General features: G+C 36.4%; 1 protein-coding gene across 1 annotated transcript; it reads left to right on the top strand.

The window, feature by feature from the left end:
• The first annotated feature begins 11,831 nt into the window (after positions 1-11,831).
• UTP3 (UTP3 small subunit processome component) lies at positions 11,832-16,424 on the top strand. Its single transcript, XM_010969376.3, has one exon. It carries the CDS (start codon positions 12,016-12,018, stop codon positions 13,438-13,440), a length of 1,425 nt encoding a protein of 474 aa, XP_010967678.1. The 5' UTR covers positions 11,832-12,015; the 3' UTR covers positions 13,441-16,424.
• Positions 16,425-24,395: the final 7,971 nt, after the last annotated feature.

The following is a 24,395-nucleotide window of genomic DNA, read 5'->3' on the forward strand; positions in this document are numbered from 1 at the left end:
GTAACATTTATATCTTGTGACAAGAATGTCACAACAAGGATACTGATACTGATGTAGTCAAAAAAGAACATTTCCATCACAACAAAGATCCTTCCTGTCGCCCTTTTATAACCACATCCACTCACTCCTTAACGCCTGACAACCATTCATCTCTCTTTCTATATTTTTTCATTTATAAATGTTGTATAAATGGAACAATATTGTATATAATCTTTTAAGATTGGCTTTTTTACTCAGCCTAATTCCCTGGAAATTCATCCAGGCTGTTGTATCAAAAGTCTGTTCCTTATTATTGTTGAGTAGTATTCTGTGATACTCATAGATGTACCATAGTTTGTTTAACCATTCATCCATGGAAGGTTATCTGGGTTGTTTCCAGCTTAGGGCCATTATGAATAAAACTGTTACAGTCACATGACAGGTTTTTGTGCCAAAATTAATCTTCATTTCTCTGGGATAAATCCCTTCTAGTGCAATTGCTGGGACATTTGGAAGTTGCATTTTTTTTTTTTTTAAGAAACTCCCACATTGTTTTCCAGAGTGACTGTACCATTTTACATTCCCACTAGCAATATATGTGATACACTTTCTCTGCATCCACAGCAGCATTTGGTGGTGTCAACTAGTTCTTTAATTTCAGTCATTTCGGTAAGCTTGTGGTAAAATCTCATTGTGGTTTTAATCTACATTCCCCCAATGGCTAGTGATGCTGAATATAATTTCATGTGTTTACTGCTTATTTGCTATCTGTTTCTCCTCTTTGCTGACATGTCTCTTCTTATCTTTTGCCCATTTTCTAATTGGAATATTTGGTTTTTAATTGTTGAGTCTTGTGAATTCTTTATATATTGTAAATACCAGGTCTATTGTCAGACATGTGGTTTGAAAATATTTTTTCCCACTCTGCAGCTTGTCTTTTCATCCTCTAAATAGGATTTTTATGAAGTCTGGTTTATCAACTTTTCCTTTTATGGACTGCGCTTTTGGCATCAAGACTAAGAACTCCTTTCCTAGTCCTAGATCTTGAAGACTTTCTCTATGTTTTTTCCAGAAGTGTTAGAGTTTTACATTTACATTTCAGTGCATGATCCATTTTGAGTTAATTTTATATTAGGTGTGAGGCTTAGATCAAGGTTCTTTTTTTTTTTTTTTTTTTTTTTTTTGCCTATGAATGTTTAACTGCTCCAGCATCACTACTGAAAAGCTATCTTTCCTCCACTGGATTATTTTTGCACCTTTGTTTAATTGACATTTTTTAACCCTAAACATTTTGATTCTTGCATATAGAATTTCTTCAAGTATTAATCTGCATCCAATCACAGTGTATGTAAAATTTATAGTTAGATATCAGGAGGCAAAAACTAAGCTTAAAAAGAATTCAAAATATGAGAAAGAAACTTCATCTTAAACTCTTTGAAAAATTAAACAATTAAAACAAACAAAAAAACTGAATTATCTTTTTCTCCCAATGGCTTTCCACACAGACTTTAAGTGTTTTGTGGTTAAATGTTTATAAGGACAATTGCACCTGTGTTGTGGTCTGTTTCTAAAGAAACTTGCACCTGCAGTGGCTTTTCATAGAATTGCTATTTGGGATACTACATGTTAGTCATTTGACCATATACAGAGCTCTTCTGTCTCACCACCTTCTGGGCTGGGCCTAATTTACAAACAGCCTACCTCCAAAAATCCATTTGAAAAACAATAGTTTAGATTTCACAATAATTTCTTTAGAGACGCAATAATAAACAAGGTTTCCAGGAAACTCATCAAATAACAATATACTCCTTCCAATTAATTAACTCCAGTGGTCTGGTCCCTTGCTGCTTTAAGAAAATTCTAATATATCTTCAAGGGAGGCTTCTGCTCTAGTCAAATATGTCTGCTTTTCTTTTCCTACACATGATTTGCTAATTCCTATATCAGAATCTTTTTTACTCTGTTATTTCCTCACCATAAATTTCTTTTTCCTTCCTACCAATCCTTGTCAAAAATCCTAAAATCTTTTAAACTAATTTTAGTAAGTCTTCCCCACTTTATGTCATCCCATTCTGTTCATTCCATTACTCAGTTGCTTCATTGCTAATAAATTCATCTTATATCTCTTTGCATCATTTTACATGAGTTGGCATCTTACTTTACATTCACCTTGTTTCATACATGTACAATTTATCTCATACTAAATTAACAATTTCTAGATGCAGAGAGGGATTCATAAAGAGCAGAAGCAACTGACACCCCCAAAAAGGATGTAACAACAAAAAGGAATTATAAAGATTCCAGAAAATGGGTAAGGAAATAAAATTTTTCTTGTTCTAACTCTTCTATTCAGTTTTTACATCATATCTAAGTGCCATACTAAGTCTGTTTTCCCCAGTAACAAGGAGAAAGCATAAATCCATGGTGAGGAATATCCAGTAAAAATACTTTTTAAATATCAAATTCATTCAAGACCACTACATAATTCTTTTGTATCTCTCTCAGAGTTTCAAATAAGTCACTTTGGCTCAAAGTGTGCAATAATTGATTACTTCCCAACTAATTTTTTACAGCACCAATATTTATTACAGTACCAATAGGAAATTAATATAGCTATCATTTTGGCTTATAATTTCCTCATATAATTGGGGGCAACCACATATTTTTATTTTAAAAATGTTTAAATAAGTTTAAAATTTATTTTCTCTTTAAGACACTGAAATAAAGTTGCCATTATAGCAAGCATGTATGTGGTCTACAAGGCTAATGCTGCTTACCTTAATTCAAATGATCATTCATTCATTTATTCTTTCTCTCAACAAGAATCTGTTTGCATCTATTCTTCATGTCAGGGATACTAGTGAACAAAATAGGTATGGTCTTTGATCAAATGGATTTACATGACAAGTACAATGTGCCACAGGAGCACAGATGTTGGTAGAGAGAGAGGTAGGGTCAAGGAAAGCTTCCCAGAGGAAAGATGAGTAGAAGTCAGGCAAAAAAGGGAGGAATGTGGTCTAGGAATGAATAAAATATCAACAATTTGGAGTTGAGAGAAAACATGGCTGTTGGAGGAAATGAAAGTTCAATATGGCAACAGGAGTCCAGAGACCATGTATTTCATATGTTTCAACACACCCCTCTTAAGCACCTAGTACAGCGCTGTGCAAAATTAAATGCAGCATGTCCAAGACTTATTTCCCTCTGTTTCTTAAACCCTGCTAACCTCTTTCCTCCTGAGTTTTCTTAGTGAAGGGTACCATCATCCATTTAGTCATCCAAGGAAACCTGAGTCACTGTTACTCCTCACCCCCTCATACTTAATCAGACACTAAGCCTATAATACCAGCTCATAAATAGCTGTTAATCTGTGTACTTTTTATACCCTTATTCCCAGGGCCCTAGTTAGACAATAAAATTTATCATAACTGTAAGAGCCTCACACTAACTTCCTGCCTATAACCTCACCTCTTTCCATCAATTCTCTAATCTTGCCTTGCTTAAAACCTCCAATGGTTCTCCTCTGCTCCTAGAATAAAGTCTAAGTTATCTTTTAATATCAAAAATAGAGGTGTATCAATGTCACATTTGCAGACTCTTGTTAAATTCTTAAGTTATTTTTACTAACTTCTAATATCTTATTGAAATTTAGCAGAACTAGTTTAACTCATTATTTCATTAGCTATTTATTGGTACTTACTATGTATAAGTAACTGTATTAGAATATCATAATGGTTACAGAGATGAATGGTGATATATCTGGCAGAAAATACAAGACAAGTATATAAACAGTCTTAACACAATGGAGAAAATGCTTAAAAATCCTAGCGTAGAACCTAAATAGACATTTTTCCAAAGAATACATACAGGTGGCCAACAAGCATATGAAAAGATGCTCAACTTTGCTAATTATTAGAGAAATGCAAATCAAAACCACAGTAAGCTATCACCTCACACCATTCAGAATGGCTATCATCAAAAAGTCTACAAATAATGCTGGAGAGGGTATGGAGAAAAGGGAACCCTCCTACACGGTTGGTGGGAATGTAAACTGGTGCAGCCATTATGGAGGACAGTATGGAATTTCCTAAAAAAACTAAAAATAGAGCTACCATATGATCCAGCAATCCCACTCCTGGGCAAATATTCAGAGAAGATGAAAATTCTAATTTAAATAGATACATGCACTCCAACATTCACAGCAGCACTATTTACAACAGCCAAGACACAGAAATACCTGAGTGCCCATCAACAGACAACTGACTTAAGAAGATAGATATATATATAGATATATAGATATATATGATATCTTCTTATATCATATATACACATACATATGTCATATATACCATATATACACATACATATACATACACACACATACATATATATATAATTGAACATTACTCAGCCATAAAAAAATGAAATATTGCCAACTGCAACATGGATGGACCTAGAGACTATTACAAGCAGTGAAGTGAGTCAGAAAAAGACAAATACTATATGATATCACTTACATGTGGAATATAAAAAAAATACAAATAAATCTATATATAAAATAGAAACAGACTCACAGACATAGAAAGCAAAGTTACAGTTACCAAAGTGGGAAAGAGGGAGGAAGGGACAATCAAGAATACGGGATTAACAGATACAAACTAGTATATATAAAATAGACAAGCAATGAGGATTTACTGTATGGTACAAGGAATTACATTCAATATCTTGTACTAACCTATAATGGAATATAGTCTGAAAAAAATAACTGAATCACTTTTCTGTACACCTTAAACTAACACAATATTATAAATCAACTATACTTCAATTTTAAAAAATCCTAACATAGGAAGAGTTAAGGGGCTATTAGCTCTAATGAAAGGAAGCATATCAGAGAATACAGCCGAGAGAAGATACGATTTTAGGTAGGCCTTGAAGGCCATCTAAGAATTGAGATGTGGGGCAGCATAAATAAAAGCCAAGAGAAAGAAATCTCAAAAAGATAAAGAAAACAATGTGTATTGGACCAGAATGTAGAGTTTCTCAATGAAAGTAGAATAGCAGCTAGAAAAATAAGTTGGGGCCAGGTAAAGGCAGGCCCTAAATATTAGGCTAAGGGCTTTATGATGTAGAGAATGAAGACTCACTAAAGAAAAAAAATTAAGTGAACTGTGTTTCAAAAGACCTTCACCATCAAAGCTATAATTATCATTGAATAAATAGTTATAAATATTATATATATATATGTATAATTATATCTACAAGGTTCCTCATGACCAAAAAAAAGGTATAAAATAATGTTTAGAAAATAATTATGCAGTATTTAGTTGGATTAGAGTTTGGAAAGGAAAGCAGCGTCACAATTTCATTAAATTCTTCATTTTGTAATTAAAACTACCAAACCTAGTCATTTTTAATTAAAAGCTTAGAAGAGTTCATATGTTTATTTCATATTTTAGTAGAAGTTCTATATTTTGCTTCCAAATCACTTTTAGCATTTTCATGTCTTTAAATAGATCCAGACCTTAGTTTGCAAAAAAGAATCTATAACCTACTGGTTTCAGAGTAAGTGGTTTCCGACAGAAATGAAAGCAGATGGCAACTATACTTCATCTCTTCTATTTTCTTTCTTACATCTAAAAATAATTCTTCTTTTTCTGCACCCAAAAATAGTTCAAAGAGTTCCTGTGAGTATATTAAATTATCTAAATAAGTTAATTGCTTTTAACACCAAGAATACATTTTTCCATTATCACTCATTATTATTTATGATTAATCATAATTTAATCATTTTTAACACCAAGAATATGGTAATTCCCATCATCACTCTCAAATTATTTTTATGATTACTACTTCTCTGAGCATTAAAAAAGTTACTTCTCTGACAACTTCAGTCATCATAACCTAGTCTGTGACACTGGGATAAAAGGAAATACACATTTAACCATTAGCTTAAGTTCACAAAAGCCATATATTAAATACTTCATCATCTTTTAAATGTGACTTTAAAAAAAAAAAACCCTATGCTGATGACCAGAGAAATACAAAAGACATTGCAATTCATTGTTAAAGGCTACTATTTTGTATGCTGACACTGAGTTTCTCAAATACTGGCTTGGATTCTAGGGATTTTAAAAAATGCCTACTTTGATCCAGACTTAATGGGGCTTATAGATTTAATGGAGGGAGATCTGTATAAAGCATGGGAATGCAAAAGAGGAAGTTCTTCATCGTGAGGCCTGAAAAGGCTTTTAAGGTGACATTTAAAATTAGTCTTAAATGATGAATAAGAGTTCTCCAGAAAGTATAAAAGAAACAAATGTAAAGGAAAGGAGGCAAGAAAGAGCACAGCCTGCACAAGATTCATGAGGAAGCTTACAGACACAAATATTTATATATTAACTATTGATACAATAGTAATTATAGCTTTGATGGTGAAGGTCTTTGAAACACAGTTCATATAAAATTTTTTTCTTTAGTCAGCTTTCATTCTCTATACAATAAAGGCTTTAGCTCTTAGCCCAATGTTTACATGTATTATACATGTATTATGTATATATGCAAGGCTACAGCACACGTGGTAGCAGTAAGCATGTGGTAAGATGTAAAGTTTAAAATGTATGCGGCAGTCAGCTCTTGAGGAATATAAATTTGATCCTATAGATGTTGGGAAGCTTTTAAAGGACTTTAAGTTAGAGATGTACATGGTCATTTTTTGTCTGTTTGTTTTTAACTGAACCTCAGATGCAGTTATTCTCCTCAGTTCCTGGCACATTATTATTATTGGTCCATGGAAAGTTCCTCTCCTATTTCTTCTAATCTCCAAGCTTCATCCCATTCTTTGCTCCCCCATAAGCAACTATTCTTTGTATTTAATGTACATTATTTTGTTTGTATGTGTTCTTACAAAATGTGTACTGTTGTATTGTTGCACATATGTACTACATATCTCACTTTTTAACTTTTTTCCCCTAAACACATTGTTTTTAGATCCATTCATGTTGCTATGTGGATATATCATCCACTGTTGCCAATCACTGTGTAATTACCATATAATTTATCATCTAAATTATAAAAGTAAAAAAGGGTGCCATTAATAATTATGCTGGGATAACAAGCAGGACTGTACTAAGCAAACCAAGATGTACGGTCCCTCTATGCACCTAAATTCCATGCTGTTCACCAATGACATTTTCCAGGGATGGGCATCCAAGTTGTCTCCAACGCCCTGTTAACAATAATAGCTTTTCAAACAGCCTCATATGGCCCCATTTTGGACCCGTCTGCGAACCTGTTAGCCAAAAAGATGTCTATAGTGATTTGTAAATTCTTACATAAGTAATTATGAGAATACTGAACAGATGAGCAAAGAGAGAAGGAAACTGCAAAGCAATGTTTGAAGAATAAAGAGTGGTAGAGCACTTAAGTTAGAATGGAAGGTTTTAGTTGCGGAGGGGGAATGAAAGGTATGGCTAGAAAGGTTCCTTTGAGGCAAAACTGGGGAAGTATGTATGTTGTGAGTTTTATCTTGATAGTAACTGAGAGTCATTGAAAGATTTTGAACAAAAGGGTGGGATGATGGAAATTATATTCTAGAAAGATACATCTGATGATGCTGAATCAAATCTACAGCAGAGACTGGAAATGAAAAAAATCTATTAAGGGAATATATGAAAGCCAATACAGTACAATAGGTGGCTATAATATAGAGTGGATTCCAAAGCCAAACTGTCCAGGTTCAAATCTAGTTCTACCATTTACTAATTTTATGACCTCACTTAAACTCCATGTGCCTCAGCTTCCTAAATTAGAGATTACCATGATACTTCCCCATAGGGATGAACGTCAAGGGCTTATAACAGTACTGACACATAATAACTACTCTCTATGTTCGCTATTATTATTGCTGCATAGTCCAGGAGAAACTGAGATCAGTTTAAGCTAATCTGATGGTAGAGTATCTTCAACAATCAGAACTCATGTCCTGAAGAAAGTGTCCTAATATCACTTATGTGTCATTCATAAACCCCTACCTTCTACAGTAAAAAAATCCCACAAAGGACTTAGAATAAGGCAAAAGGGTATTTTTAAAAAAAAACTATTGGCCCTTATTATGTGTAGTTTGCTAGCTCCTGAGCCAGGCATCACAATAATGTAATAAAGATTCAAGTTGATGATAAATTATAGTTGCCACAAACACAATGGTTAAATGTCAAATGTTATTTAATATTTATTATTTTTCTCTGAGGACACAGTGTTTTTCTTTTTAATTTTCATAGGCTGATGATATAATAAAGCATTAATCCATCTTTTCAGCAATACAAATTTTTAAAGAAAACAATTTCCTCACCTAAGTGGCAAATAATTCCAAGATTAAGCTATGGAAGATTAGACTATGGGAGCTGCTCGAACTGAAGAACTGACTTCTGAACTGTTAATCAAAAAGATCTGAGAATGTTTAATACTTTCTGAATATGCACTGGATATCGCAACTCTATTCTAAATAGTTAGGAAATGTAAAGTTTAGTATAAACCAAATAACATTAGAGCAATGTGATCATTCCCATTAAAAATATCTAAAATATTTTTCTACCTTCTCTATAACAGCATATGCATTTGTTAAGTATGACTACAAAGTCTTAAATAGTTATCAATAAAAATGAACAGAAAAATTGAGATTCATTATGTGCCTAAATAGAACTTGATGTTTAGATATAATGAAAATTTAACACACCTAAAGCAAAGATATAATTACATCCCAGCTTGGATGCAACATCCTTTAAGCAATATTCCCAGAATAACAATCCAGAGGTGATCTCTCAACCCTCTGATCTCTCACAGCACTGGGTTTACATTACACACTGCCTTAGATTTTAGTAATCATATGCATATGTTCTTTTCTGCCTGATTATAATCTCCTTGAGAGAGGAGTCTGTGGCTAATTCACCTTTGGATCTACTACAGCATGTAGCATTCTGCTACAGTTAGTAAGCAGTTAATATTTGCTGAATGACAAAACATATTAAAATATACATTCAAAAATGAATTCTGGAGCCATTATTAAAAAGTCTACAAATGATAAATGCTGGGGGGAAAATGATAAATGCTGGAGAGGGTGTGAAGAAAGGAGAATCCTCCCACACGATTGGTGGTAATGTAATTTGGTACAGCCACTATGGAAAACAGTATGGAGATTCTTTAAAAAAACAAAAATAGACTTACCATATGATCCAGCAATCCCACACCTGGGCATATATCCAGAGAAAATTCTAAGTCAAAGAGATACATGCACCCCAATGTTCATGGCAGCACTGTTTATAATAGGCAAAGACCTGGAAGCAACCTAAACGTCCATCGACAGATGACTGGATAAGGAAGTTGTGTGTGTGTGTATATATATATGTATATATATATATACACACACACACATACACACATATACATACATACATACATACAATGGACTACTAAACCATAAAAAATAATGAAATAAAGCCATTTGCAGCAACATGGATGGACCTAGAGATAATCACACTAAGTGAAGTAAGTCAGACAAAGACAAATACCATATGATATCACTTACATGTGGAATCTTAAGAAATGATACAAATGAACATATTTACAAATTAGAGATAGACTCACAGACAAAAAACAAATTTATGATCACCAAAATGGGGAGGAAGGAGGGATAAATTAGGAGTTTGGGATTAGCAGACTCAAACTACTACATACAAAATAGATTAACAAGGTCTTAATGTATAGCACAGGAAACATAATGAAAAAGAATATGAAAAAGTACATATGTATATTGAATAACTGAATCACTATGCTGTACACCAGAAACTAACCCAACATTGTAAATGAACTATAGTTCAATTTTTTTAACTTCCTCAATTAAAAAAAAATTCCGTGCTTACCATCAAAACATAAGACTTTTACCCACACCTTTTTTATTCATTAAACCATAGTTCCTGAAATCTTATAATGGTTTTTAAATGCTTAAGATAACCTTTAGCACTTTAAAAATATTTAGCTCAAAATATCACTTTTCTGAAAAATTGTATTATTTTTCATAACGTAATGACACTATGTTTTCGACAAAGAAATTGTTGCCATTAATTTTGGCAACTTATCAAAAGGTCAGCTTCTAACTTCCCACATTTGAAGGAGCCATAATACCTAACATATGTAATGAATATGAACCTATCACATGTAATGTGTAGACACTTAAACCTTGAGTTACTCTTAGATTGCAGGGCAATCCTGTCACACGTCTAGTCCTAGAAATAATTCTAAAGACAAATTTGACCAATTCTTCCCTTATTTTCACCCTCTTCTTCAAATACTTTAATTTGAGCTCTTGGTTTCTTTCATCCACCCCGCATAGCCTACCCTCTGGAAAAAGTTTAAACGCATTCACACGGAATTGGCGAAGGACTGGTAACAGCTGAATGTGAGGGCCTGGTGTCGGAGCCCTGTCCCAGGTTTCTGTGCTAGATTTGCTAATGTAATCTCCCCAAGTCTCTGTTTCCAAATGTGTACAATAAAGACACTGTGGTTGGAATCAATGATTCCTAAAATCCACTCCAACTCAGGTTAACTCCTTTAGGGATATTGGGAGCCCCACGCATCATTCACTCTCCGTTTACGTAGCACCTGAGGTAGACAGATAATCAAATACTGTAATTTCAACACTTATTCATTAAACAAATCTTCACTGAATACTCACTGTGTGCCAGACACTGTATTGTGTGCTTGCAATACTATAGTTCACAGAGCTCTACCAGATGATACAAACGAACTGAGGAAAAGACAACTAAGGGAGTTAAAGAAGAGCTCGAAGAGGTGATGCTTAAGCTGCTCTTCAGTATGGCAGAACTTTCCGAAGTGGGGCGGGAGCACTAAATCCTGTTTGGTAAGGAGGATAGATGGCGCGTACAAAAAGACAGCGATGTGAAAAGCACGTTGAGTGTTTTCAGCAGCTGAAGGCCGGGTAATACAGGACAAGGGTTCACAGTACTCATTATAATTATAATCTGGCACGTTTTGAGTGATTATTTGATCAACGCTTGTTCCCCGCTGGACAAGTTCCACGAGGGCAGGAACAGCGTCTGCTTTCGCCCACATTATTCTCCCAGAGCCTAAGACGCCACCTTGTGCCTATTAAGTGTTTGGAGAGTTCACCAAGGGTTCGCCCCTGAGACATAAAATGTGTCACCTCCAAAATATCTTAAAGAAGGAACACTTTCCACTACAAGAAAGAGACATAGCGAGCGGTGCCTGCTGCGCCCAGTTGAGTTCCTCGGAAAAAGTATTTCCACCGTCGCCCTCAGCAACACCCTCAGGGACACATACCCACTGCAGTAACCGAGCCCTGAGTGCAGGGAGCTGAGGGGGGCTGACACCCGCCCGGAGGCCGGGCCTGCGCTCTCGCCCCGCCGCCGCCGCCGCCGCCTCAGGCTCCGGTGCCCAGAAACGTCATACTTGGACGTTGCGGAAACAAAAACCTGATTAACTGCCAGACTTACAGGAGAAGACAAAACAATTCCAGTAAACAAGGAAAGCTTATACACTAGCAGTCAGCTTCCGGTTGGTGACGCCCAGGACAGAAGGAGTGCAGCTCACCACACAGCCGGCCGGCCTCTCCTGGGCCTAGAGCTAGAGCGCCCTCTCACGGTCCCGACGACTTCGCGTGCCGTTCACGAAGCCGTCCCCCGAGCCACGCCCAGGCTCGCGAGATTAAGAACAGAAGTCTCTCTGAAGGGCTCCAGGGAACTGAACTTCCTATGCCTATTGTTCCTGCACGGAACGGCCTGAAGGACCAACCGGAAGTAGGGGTTCGAACGCTACACGGAGAGCATTCTGGGGACCGGAAGGAAGTGGAATCTCTTGCGTCCAACTGGAGTGCCGGCAAACGCGCGTGGTAGGAGAGTGCGCGGCTGTTAACAGAAGCTCGTTGCGGGAGCGCGTGGCTGGTGCGTGGAGGTCAGAGGTGACCAGAAGCCAGACGTCGGTGTAGAAGCTGAGAACGCGCGAGCTATGGTGGGGAGATCCCGGCGGCGCGGAGCGGCCAAGTGGGCTGCTGCGAGAGACAAGGCAGATCACGGCCCGGCCGACGAAAATGATTTAGAATCTCCACCCTCACCGGGGGACTCCAGCTACTACCAGGATAAGGTAGATGATTTCCATGAGGCCCGATCTCGGGCCGCCTTGACTAAGGGCTGGAGCGAAGTGGAGAGTGGGGACGAGGAGGAGGATGGCGATGAGGAGGAGGAGGTGCTTGCCATAGATGTTGCTGATGAGGACGACGAAGATGGAGAGAGTACGGGGGATGAGGAGGATGACGATGAAGATGGTGGGAGCTCTGTGCAGAGTGAGGCAGAGGCCTCGGTGGATCCTAGTTTGTCGTGGGGTCATAGGAAAAAACTTTACTATGACACGGACTATGGTTCCAAGTCCCGAGGCCGGCAGAGTCAACAAGAAGTAGAGGAAGAGGAAAGAGAGGAGGAAGAGGAGGCACAGCTCATTCAGCGGCGCCTAGCCCAAGACCTGCAAGAGGACGATTTTGGAGTCACCTGGGTGGAGGCCTTTGCAAAACCGGTGCCTCAGGTAAATGAGGCTGAGACACGAGTCGTGAAGGATTTGGCAAAAGTTTCGGTGAAAGAGAAGCTGAAAATGCTGCGGAAGGAATCACCAGAGCTCTTGGAGCTGATAGATGACCTTCAAGTTAAGTTGACAGAGATGAAGGATGAGCTGGAGCCATTGCTCCGGTTGGTGGAACAAAGGATCATTCCACCCGGAAAAGGAAGCCAGTACCTGAGGACCAAGTACAACCTCTATTTGAACTACTGCTCCAACATCAGTTTTTATTTGATCCTGAAAGCTAAGAGAGTCCCTGCACATGGACATCCTGTCATAGAAAGGCTTGTTACCTACAGAAATTTGATCAACAAGCTGTCAGTTGTGGATCAGAAGCTCTCCTCCGAGATTCGTCATCTACTCACACTTAAAGATGGTGCAGGAAAGAAAGAACTGAATCTAAAAGCAAAATCCACGAAGACCAAGCCAAAATCTGTTTCAGAGACTTCTGCTGCTGCCTCTGCTGTTACAGACCTTTCTGATGATTCTGATTTTCTTGAAGAAGCTGCATTGAAATACTATAAAGAAGTAGAAGACAGGCAAAAATTGAAGAGAAAGAAAGAAGAAAATAGTACTGAAGAACAGGCTCTTGAAGATCCAAATGCAAAGAGAGCCATTACTTACCAGATTGCTAAAAACAGGGGACTTACACCCAGGAGAAAGAAGATTGATCGAAATCCCAGAGTGAAACACCGGGAGAAGTTCAGAAGAGCCAAAATTCGCAGAAGAGGCCAGGTTCGTGAAGTTCGTAGAGAAGAGCAACGTTATAGTGGTGAACTATCTGGCATTCGTGCAGGAGTTAAAAAGAGCATTAAGCTTAAATAAAATATTTGCTTAGCTTAAGGTTTTTTTGGCAAAATTTTAGATTAATAAATTTTTATTTTTCACTGAAGTTACTATTAATATTTAATTCCTAATCTTAAATTTTAAAAATTCTTGTCAAAAGGGGAATTTGTTTGGGTTATTCCTCAATTAATTTGTCTTTTCATTTATAATCAGGGCAGTAAGAACTTTGGGAGCAATATGAATGTGCTTGGGAAAACAGATGGTTTTGGGAAAAGTTCTCCAATATTCTGTCAAGTAGTAACCTAGGGAAATTTCACAGCTGGTTGTGGAGCAACCATCAAACTTGGAATACTTTTATAATTTTTCATGTAAAGTGAAGAGAATGCATCTTTGGCAATTATCTTATTTGTAAGATAGCTTTTAAAATAGTTTTGACACATTATTTCACTTAAGTATAATTCTTGAGCAGTACTTGTTAATAATGGGTTGAATGTTAACTTCAGGATTTTGTACCCTTAATTGTGGTAAAAGCTTAGGAATGAAGAAGAACTTGGTTAAAAATAGAAAAAGATACATCTTAATTACATTGTGAATATTTTTTGATAGTCGTTAAATGTGGTAAATAAGATAATAATTCCATTTCCCCTTCTGTACTGGTGACTTGTAGTGTGCTATTTGTACATTCCACCTGCTGAAAATTTGGTGTGATTACCACTAGGTTAGTGGTAACTTCAAGTGGTAATGAGTTACATTTTTCTTTACAATTACTTTGGTCTTTACAGTAGGGAAAAGATGAAAGGGTGAACTTAAAAATACATAGGATGATGCCAGGGAAGAAATGAGAGGACTAGTGAAGAAAATCACAAAGGACATCTTAACTATGTCACTGTTTATTCATTAAACATCGTGCTAGCTGCTAGAGGTGCAGAGATGATCAGTGGTTAATATTTATTAAAACACTTGCCTTAACTTTGTAAAGTGGTACTGTTCTCTCTATCAGACGAGGATGCTGAAATTCCAGGAGGCTAACCTTCTAAAGAACACGTGCTTGGGATTTGGACCCAAACCGGCCTTCATTCTTTTAATCTCTGATTTACAGCTGCTGCCTCAGAGCAGCACACATGCCAAATTATTTTCTTTTGTTTTCTTAAAAGAGGTAGGCTGGAAATAAAAGCTTATATTGAATGGAAAGGTACTGTTGTTTTAAGCATTTTATTTGTTATTTCCTTATTCCCCACAACTCTTATGTAGTAAGTTCTATTATTATCCATATTTTAAAGATGAGACAACTGGCAAAGTTAAGAACCTTTCTCAAGGTCATATAGGTATCAAGTGGTAGAGCCAGGATTTCAGCCTACCCTTTCTGGCTTAAGACCCCTATCCTGTACTTCCTTCTCTGATATAGTAGAAAAAGTACAGGTATTAGAGGTAACTTACTAGGGTGATTTTGAGTTAATTACTTGATATCTGACTCATTTTCTTCATTTATGTGATACTATTATTGTAACTACCTTGGGGAGCTAATATAACAATGGTGAAGAACTGAAGATAATGGAAAGTATATATATTGATTTCTGCCCCCAGTTTCTGGCACAGAACTAAAACCCTTGTAAAATCCTAAGTGATAAGAGCACTGGGAGCATCATTTGTTTTAATGAGGTGACTGGGTGGGCTCCTGGATGAGAGCTGGTCGCCAGAAAGACCAAGCCGTGATTATAAGCTTGTAATTTTCAGCCCCAGATCCCCATGCTCCAGAGAAAGGAGAGGGGCTGGAGGTGGAGTTAATAATTGGTCATATCTACCTGAAGAAGTCTCCACAAAATCCCAATAGTATGGAGTTTGAGGAGCTTCTAGGGTCGTAAACATCTACATACTGGGATGGTGATGCACACAACTTCATGGGGACATGAGCTCCTGTGCTGGGGAATCTGCCAGGCTTCACTGTATGTACCTCTTTATCTGGCGGTTCATCTACATCATATCCTTTACTAAACTGTAAACGTCAGTGTTCCTTGAGCTCTGTGAGCTGCTCTAGCAAATTAATCAAACCCAAGGAGGGAGTTGTGACACCCTCAGATTTATAGTCGGTAAGTCAGAAGCACAGATGCCAATCAAAAGCACCTGGACTTTTGATTGGCATCTGAAGTGGGGTAAGGGATAGGGGCAGTCTTGTGGAACCAAGCTCAACCTGTGGGATCTGATGCCATCTCCAGGTAGATAGTGTCAGAATTGAATTAAATTGCAGGACACCCAGCTTGTGTTGCAGAGAACTGCTTTGTGGGGGAAGGAAAAAATTACATGTGGTGTCAGAGTGTTTAGAGTGTGTATAACAGTGTGACAGTAAAGGAGAAACACAGGTGGAAAACTCAGTTTTTCCAATTCAACAGCAGACTTTACCCCCTGCCCCATTTCCATCACTTAGTACTTGTGATATTGGGCACATTACTTGATCTCTCTTCTTCATTTTTTCATCTGGGGATAGTAGTAGTAGTACCTATTTCATAGAGTTATTATGAAGATAAAGTGAATTAATACATATAAAGCACTTGGAACAATGCCTGTTATACAGCAAACACCTAGTAAGTGTTGGCTCTTACTACAGGTTGTGACGATCACATCTAGCATGAAGATGCACAACAAAGTATAGCTAGTCGTATGGTGATTCCTATTTGTTACAGGAACATAGAGAATAAAGTGCAGTCATATATGTAAAAATGCTTGAGAAATTAGTATTCTAAGTTTGGAACAAGGAGAAAGCATTGGGCGAGCAAGCACATGAAGGGATATAGAAAACCTGGGACAGGACAAAAACAAGGAAATGAAGTGAGCAGTTGTTTAATGTTTTATGTCAAATCCCTGTCATGTATATAAAATTTTATGGAAAAAATGTTTTAAAGGAACATAAGTTACTGGATTTAATGTTTACATCTTCCAAATTTTGTATTTATTTAACAAACATTTAAAGAGCCCTGAGATGTGCTGGGTACTGTCCTAACATAAACAATAAATTGTTAACTATTCAATGTGATCATTTTTCATAGAGATTCACTTGGTGAACCCTGGAGAGTCTCATGCATAAGAGTTCCAATAAAGTAGATTACTGGTATCAGTCATCAATACAAAGCAACAACCAATTAGTTTTATGTCAGCATGTTAAGCTATGGGCAACTATTGAAAATACAAAATATTAAAAGTAGAGTAAAATATCAAATTAGTGATCCAGTAACTTACTCTGCTATTAGCCAGCTGACTTGCTTTGGACTAATCAATTTCTCTACGCCATAGTTTCTTACCTATGTTCTTATTTATAAAGGAGTTAACATATCCCTTTAATTTTTATATAGAAATAAATTTATTTGCTTATCAAGCCTCTAAAACTGCCTTCATGGTCAAAGCTTTTGGCAAACTGGGAAATTACTTTTTGTGATCCTAAAGATAAAACTAGCTTAGGGAGGAAGGTATAACTCATTGGAAGAAGGCGTGCTTAGCATGCATGAGGACCTGGGTTCAATCCCCAGAACTTCCATTTAAAAAAAATAATAACAAGTAAACCTAATTACTTCCCCCCCAAAACAAACAACACCAAAAAAAACTAGCTTAGGTAATGTATACAATTACATTCACATATCTGAGACAAAGAAAATGTTTGATATATCCGAGGAGTGGGTGGAGTTGCTTATTTTTCCCTTACTGGTTGTGTAAAGTAAAAGATTTTAATATGTTAAAGTAATATAAGTTAACATTACCAAAATAATTCAGGAAAGGTGAAAATCAGCATAATTTACATCTCAGGATGTAATGATAAACATGTACCGCTGTCTGACTAGTACATGATCCAGAAAAATCATGTAGGGGTCAACCAGAATTCCAAATCCTTCAAACCAAATTATGTTTCCGGTAATAAATCAGAGTGTAAAAAATTCTTTTAGATATTATTTCAAAACATTTGTATTTTGCTATCACAAGTTTAAACACAGAAACAGTATAGAAAATTTAACACCAACCAAATCAACAAATGTTCAACATGCGAGTTTTTAATTTTGCTTAAAGTGTATTATCTCATGTTGAAGTTACTTAATGTAGCTACTTTAGCTATGTATTCTAGAAAATGTTTTCTTGACTCTTTCAGTTATTGACTTGTGGAGGAGAAAAACTGATTTTTTAAATATTTGCTTCAAAGTGAAGCTTTACATAATAGTAAATATTAAGAATCAACATTTTTTAAACTCTAAAACAAAACAAAAAACCTGGAAAAAACTAATAAAATGTTCTGCCTGAAGTGCTTAGGGTAGCAATTAGGAGCTTGACCTCTGGAGCCAAGACTGAATTTAAATCCCAGATTCACCACTTACTATGTGTCTTTGGTCTACTTAACCTCCCTATGTCCCAGTTTCCTCACATTAAATAATGTATGATTGTTATAGCCATTTAATTTACTTAAACCATATAACATACATTTACAATAGCAGCTGGCAAGTACTAAGTGCTTAGTGTTAGTTACTATTAATACATTAAAAATAATAAAACTAATTTACTCTACTTGAAGGAGTTCGTTTTCTTGGTTTTATCATAGTGGTTCTTAAACCTAAATTCCTAAGGATCAATTGTTAAGTTTAAAATGCAGATTCCTGTGCCCAGCCTCCACAGATTTTTGTTTAGCTAGCCTGGTGTGGACCCAGGGATCTCTATTTTTAACAGACACCTCAGAGGATGCTGATTCAAATGGTCTATAGAACACACTTTGGGAAACACTGCTCTGGACACACAGCTTTTTAGGTTTCTATTCAATTATAACATAGACAAATAAGTGAAATTAACATGTACCTCTATTATAATTACAAGAATGAAACAAGATATAGTCTTACCATGAAACTTCAAAAATTCTAGGATGGCCCCTTGAGAAATCTATTGAAAGCATTGGACCTTCCTCCCAGAACAATAATACATAGGCCTAATCTCATTTAACATACCACGTCAGTGGGTTCCTAGACAAGCCAGGAGTCTCCTACCTCATAGGAAACTATACTAGAGGACTGTTCTTTTTACCCTTAAGCATTGCTTTATATGGCTGATGTTAATACAATAGGAGATCATCTTACCATGGGTAGGAGAGGGGATTATTCAAAGTAAGTAGAAGACAAAAGAATTTGATTAGCACCTAGAATTTTTTTTTTAATATTTATTAAGTGAGCTCTTTTAGACATACATTTCTAATCATATCATGCTTGAACATACACAAAAGGGAAACTGCAGCCAAACAGATAAGTTTATTCTTTAAACTTCATATTCACTTCAAATTTTCTGAATCACTTCTATTCACGGTCCCTGATGGCCACAGAATCAAAGAATTTTATAGGATTTTAGAAAGAAGAAAAGGATTTTTAATTAAAAAAAAAAAAGGAAGTCACGGGGTAGGGGTAGACAGGACCTGAAAACTACTAGAGGAATAAATCTGTTGTGTAAAAAGAAGAAACAAAGATCTTAACTTTGGGAGTAGACACATTGGTAGAAGAGATAGGAACTTTACAGTCAGAGCAATTAACTCTTTAGTTAGGATGCTATGGGACCTCAAAGGAGGCACATACCTCTAAGGAAGGCAAAGAAGATCTGTTCGAGTAGAATCTTGGAAGAGTGGATGTGGTAATATGAGGAATGCCAAACATGTTAAAGTTTATCCAGAGGCAACAGGGTAGAAAGATAATACTGGAAAGGTGGGGAGGGATTAGATCATGAAAAAGTTTAAGGAGCTGAGATTGTATCCCAGACATGGAGAAGGCAACCAAGGTTTTTAAGAATCAGTATGGTAGAATTAGATCAACTTTCAGAAAAAAGTACTCAGTCTAGCTGCTGTAGAACAATGGAGTTAGAATAAATTTAAAATAGGGATATGAAAACCAGCGAGGAGTCCTTTGCAATAATAGGCAAAAATGATGAAGATTTCAATTAAAGTAGAGAGGACAAATTCAGGGACAGATCTGAGGGAAATTTAGAAGAGAATTTTTAAAAGAGAGCATGATAATTGGAACAAAGTATGGACAAAGCCATGGAAGGTCAGCAAAAACAACCAACCAAGTAGTTTCAGAAATTCTATTATGTTACAACTCTAAATAGGCACAAAATATGATAAGCTCCTCTAGGGTAGGCATCTTGAATTCTACTTCTCCACAGTATACACATGGAACACAACTTTGCTGTTAGTAGATCTTCATTAAAAAGATATAATTATCAAACTTAATCGAAATGGTCCCTCAACATTTTTTATTTTCTATTAATAAAGTAACATTCATTATAGACTACTTGCATATAAAGAGAATTAGAAAAATGGAAAAATACATCCATATTTCTACCACCCAAAGAAAACTGCCATTGTTTGATCTTGTTGATTAAGGTAACTACATTTCTTAAGAGTGCATTGTACTTTTAATCAGAGTATTGTATTAAGAGTAGAGCTTATAGGGATCCGGCATAGCTCAGTGGTAGAATGCATGCTTAACATGCACAAGGTTCTGAGTTCAATGCCCAGTACCTTCACTAACAACAGCAACCAGAAAAATCACTAAGAGTAGTGCTCATAGGAGAGGTGGCCAGATAGTACTAGTAGGAAGATGCTGAACTCACCTCCTCCCACAGACAAACCAAAATTACAACTACTTAGAGAGCAGCAACCTAAAAGAACAACCTGAAGACTAGCAGAGAAGATTTCAACTAAAGGCATAAAGAAGGAACCACAATGAGACAGCAGATGGGTGGAGATGGAGTAGAGTCAGGAATTACACCCCCAGGGGTCAGTGATCCACAAACAAGAGAAAATCACAATCATGGAAGTCTTCCAGCAGGGCTTATATTCAGGAAAGCCAGAGGGCTATAGGAAACAGAGACTTCACCGCCCCCCTCCCTGCCCTTTTTTTTTTTTTTTTTGGAGGTGGAGTTAATTAATCAATTAATTAATTAATTAATTGATTTTAGTGGAGGTACTGGAGATTGAATCCAGGACCTCATGCATGCTAGGCATGCACTCTACCACTAAGCTACCACCGAGACTTCACTCTTAAAGAGCACCTGCAAAAATCTCACATGTTCCAAGTCCCAGCAGAGAGGCAGTAGTTTGAAGTGAGACTGAGTCAAACCCACTTAGTGATCTTGGAGAGCCTCCTGGAGAGGCAGAAGGCAACTGGGTCTTCCCCTGGGGGTGGAGACATTGGCAGTAGCCATTTTGGGGAGTTCATTCAACCATGATAACACTGGTACCATCAAGCTCCACTTTGGAATCCTCCTTCTAGTGTATTAGCACCAGGGACCCAGCCCCACCCTACAGTAGGCCATAGCAGCCAGAGCATGAAGCACAGCCTCACAGCCAACTAGGCAGAAGGCCAGGCCCTCCAACCAGCACATCCACAGTAGTCATCCCACCACAAATGAAGGGTACACAGAGCCCACACAGGGCACAGCCCTAGAACATATGGCTCTGAGGACCAGAAGGGAGCATACTGCTTGGCTCCATAGGATTTCTCTTACATAAGGCCACTTCTCTAAGGTCGGGAAACGTAACCAATCAAACTGACACATAGAAATAAACACAGTGAATTAAGCCAAATGAGGAGACAGAAGAATATGTTCCAAACTAAGAGCCATAACCTCAGAAAAAGAGTTAAACAAAGTAGAGATAAGCAATCAACCCAATAAAGAGTTCAAGGTAATGACCATATAGATGCTCACCAAACTGGGGAGAAGAATGGATAAACACAGAATTTCAAGTTAGAAATTATGAAGAGGAACCAAACAGAGCTAAAAAATACAATAAGTGAAATAAAAAATACACTGAAAAGAATCAACAGTAGGTTACATGATACAGAGGAAGAGATTAGCAATCAGGAAGACAGAGTAGTAGAAATCAGCCAAGCTGAAAAGAAAAAAGAATTTTTAAAAATGAGGATAGTTTAAGAGGCCTCTGGGACAATATCAAGTATACTAATATTTGCATTGTAGGGGACCCAGTAGGATAAGAGAGAGAGAAAGGGGCAGAGAAATTATTTGAAGAAATAATAGCTGAAAACTACTCTAGCCTGGGAAGATAAACAGACATAGGTCCAGGAAGCACAGATTCCCAAACAAGAGGAACCCAAAGAGTTCCACACCAAGGCACATTAAAATTAAAATGGCAAAAATTAAAGATGAAGAGAGAATCTTAAAAACAGCAAGAGAAAAGTAACTAATTATACTGCTAAATGCAAGGGAACCCCTACAGGGATATAAGCTGACTTTTCAATAAAAACTGTGCAAGCCAGATGAGAGTGACACAATATATTCAAAGTGATAAAAGAAAAAACCTACAACCAAGAATATTCTACCTAGAAAATTATCATTCAGATTTGGAGAGATAGAGTTTAACAGACAAGGAATAGCTAAAAGACTTCAGCACCACTAAACCAGCTTTATAAGAAATGTTAAAGGGATTTTCAACAAAAAGGCTACTACTTAGAAATATGAAAATTATGAAAGGAAATGTCTCACACACAGACTGAAAGTGAGGGGATGGGAAAGGAATTCCATTTAAATGGAAAACAAAAAGAAAACTGGCGTAGTAATACTTGTATCAGACAAGAGACAAAGAAGGGCATTATGTAATGATAAAGGGACCAATCCAACAAGAATATGTAACAATTGTAAATATATATATGCACCCAACATAAGAGCACCTAAATATAGAAACCAAATATTAACAGACATAGAGGGAGAAATTGATAGTAATACAATAATAGTTGGGGACTTTAACACCCAAATTTCACCAATGGACAGATCATCTAGACAGAAAATTAATAAGGAAACACTGGCCTTAAATGACACATTACACCAAGCAAACTTAATAACTATATACAGAACATTCCACACCAAAAGAACAGAATACACATTCAAGTGCACATAGAACATTCTCCAGGACAGATCATATGTTAGGCCACAAAATAAGTCTCAACAAATTTAAGACTGAAATCTGAAAAAGAATATCAATCCTTCCCAAGTAGCATCTTTTCTCTGATCACAGCTCTAAGAATCTTATGGTAAAAGTACATCTATGACATTGATCTCTAAAAAGTTTTAATATATTCTAAGTGTCCATCCTTAAGATAATCAAAGGGTTTCAAAAAACCAAACATAGATAACAAAAATAAAGTGCAGATTAAGCTGAAAACATCTCTTGCTTTATTTTCCTTTTATTAGAGAAAAGTTAATAGACGTTAATTCGTACAATGGCTTGGATTGTGTCACTTTAAAATAGTATTAGGAAGAAGCATTTGCAAAAAGAAGCAACGTGTTTAGGCTTGTTTTTATAATCTTAGCTTCCTTAAACATGTGTAGCAGCTGAATCAGCCCTTTATGTCACTAAAACTTATGTAGAGCTATGATTATATTATTGATCCAAAAGCTAAAAGCATAAGAAACTAGGAACTTGGAATACCATCCACCTTTAAGGAAAATGTTCATAAATAGCCTTGCCTGTGAACTTTAAAGGATTTATATTTCAGTTGATTTTTTTATATTCATTACACTGCCACTTAATTAATGACAGAGAACATAAATAGAACTGTTTTTAAAAGAGGCCCCAGAAAACCCAATAAACCACTATGCTGTACACCAGAAATGAACACATTATAAACTGACCATATTTCAATAAAAACAAAATAAAATTTAAGACAATGAAACAGATTTCAAACTAAAAAAATAAAATAAAATAAAAACAATATGCTGCAAGATTCCACAGCATATCAATAACTATAAGTATTCTGGCTAACCAGAAAACAAAAAGCTAGTGATTTAGACTAGATAGCATTTCATAATTTGTTAGCGTGGTGACTCCCTTGGGTAATTATTGGCCTTTCTCAAGAGTGATTTGTGAGGAGTCTGCTCTTTTTTCTTCTGCCTACAGTGGGGTAAAAGTATATTCTTGTCAAATTCTTTACTGAAAAATTGCAAAACAACTGTGTGAAGGAACCTGACAAGAACACAGTGCCACAAATTTCTGCATGCAAAAACAAGGTAAAGGATCCAGTTAAAGATGGGTATAAAACTATATAATACATCTGGAATCTTTTAGTTTTTCTCTTCAAGGTATTATACAGTTTGTAATTCCTCAAAGGCAATTATGTTTTTTATCAAGATTCTCACCCTCACCAAGAATGAAATGAAAAGAACCAACAAACTTCCAAAATGTTAAAGATATGGTAAAAAATCTTTTTTCCTCCTCAAAACTGAGTTTGTTTTTATTTTTGTAAGTTACATGCTGTTTTACTAAAAAGATAAAACATAACTAATAATAATTGTTTTCACCTATGCCAGAACAAGAATCCAAGCTAAGAAGACAACTTACTTAAGCAAGTAGTAGCACTGTGATCAACAGGTCACTGAAATGCCCAAAACAGAAAAACTAAGAAATTTTCTGATTGCTTGAAGTTAGCCTCTTCGTCAACACCTCCTTTTAAAATATATTTTTGTTTAAAAGAGTTGGTGGAAGATAGTATTAGAAGTCTCATGGTAATTTCTTATAATTTCAAGGTGATTTTTCAGAGAATAACAATGAAAAGGCTTACTTTTCCTTTCAGAGAGGCATAACTTCCTCACAGAAGCAAAGACAGACCAGATAAAGAGGGAAAATCAGGTGGACAAAATGTTACACAACAGTGATTTTTAATTATGAGTCAATATGGATTCTATGCCAGCATTTTTGCAACCCGAACACAAAGCTAATCAGCTGGGAAATACGGGGCACGTTCATGGAGTCCAGCTCAAAGAATAACGATAGTAACTGGAAATTGTCTTTATTAAAGAAGCAAATGTTTACTTACGGGAATAACTGGATCAGTAATCACTGATTCAAATATTCAAAATAAAGCACCACTGGCCAATTACTAGGGAGACACAGGCACTATGAAAGTGAAAACTGTCGCCCTGTAATAGACGCTTGTCACATAAATTCTAAGCTGTTTGGTTTAAAACGCATT

This window comes from Camelus bactrianus, chromosome 2 (genome assembly GCF_048773025.1).
Source record: "Camelus bactrianus isolate YW-2024 breed Bactrian camel chromosome 2, ASM4877302v1, whole genome shotgun sequence".
Classification (NCBI taxonomy): domain Eukaryota; kingdom Metazoa; phylum Chordata; class Mammalia; order Artiodactyla; family Camelidae; genus Camelus; species Camelus bactrianus.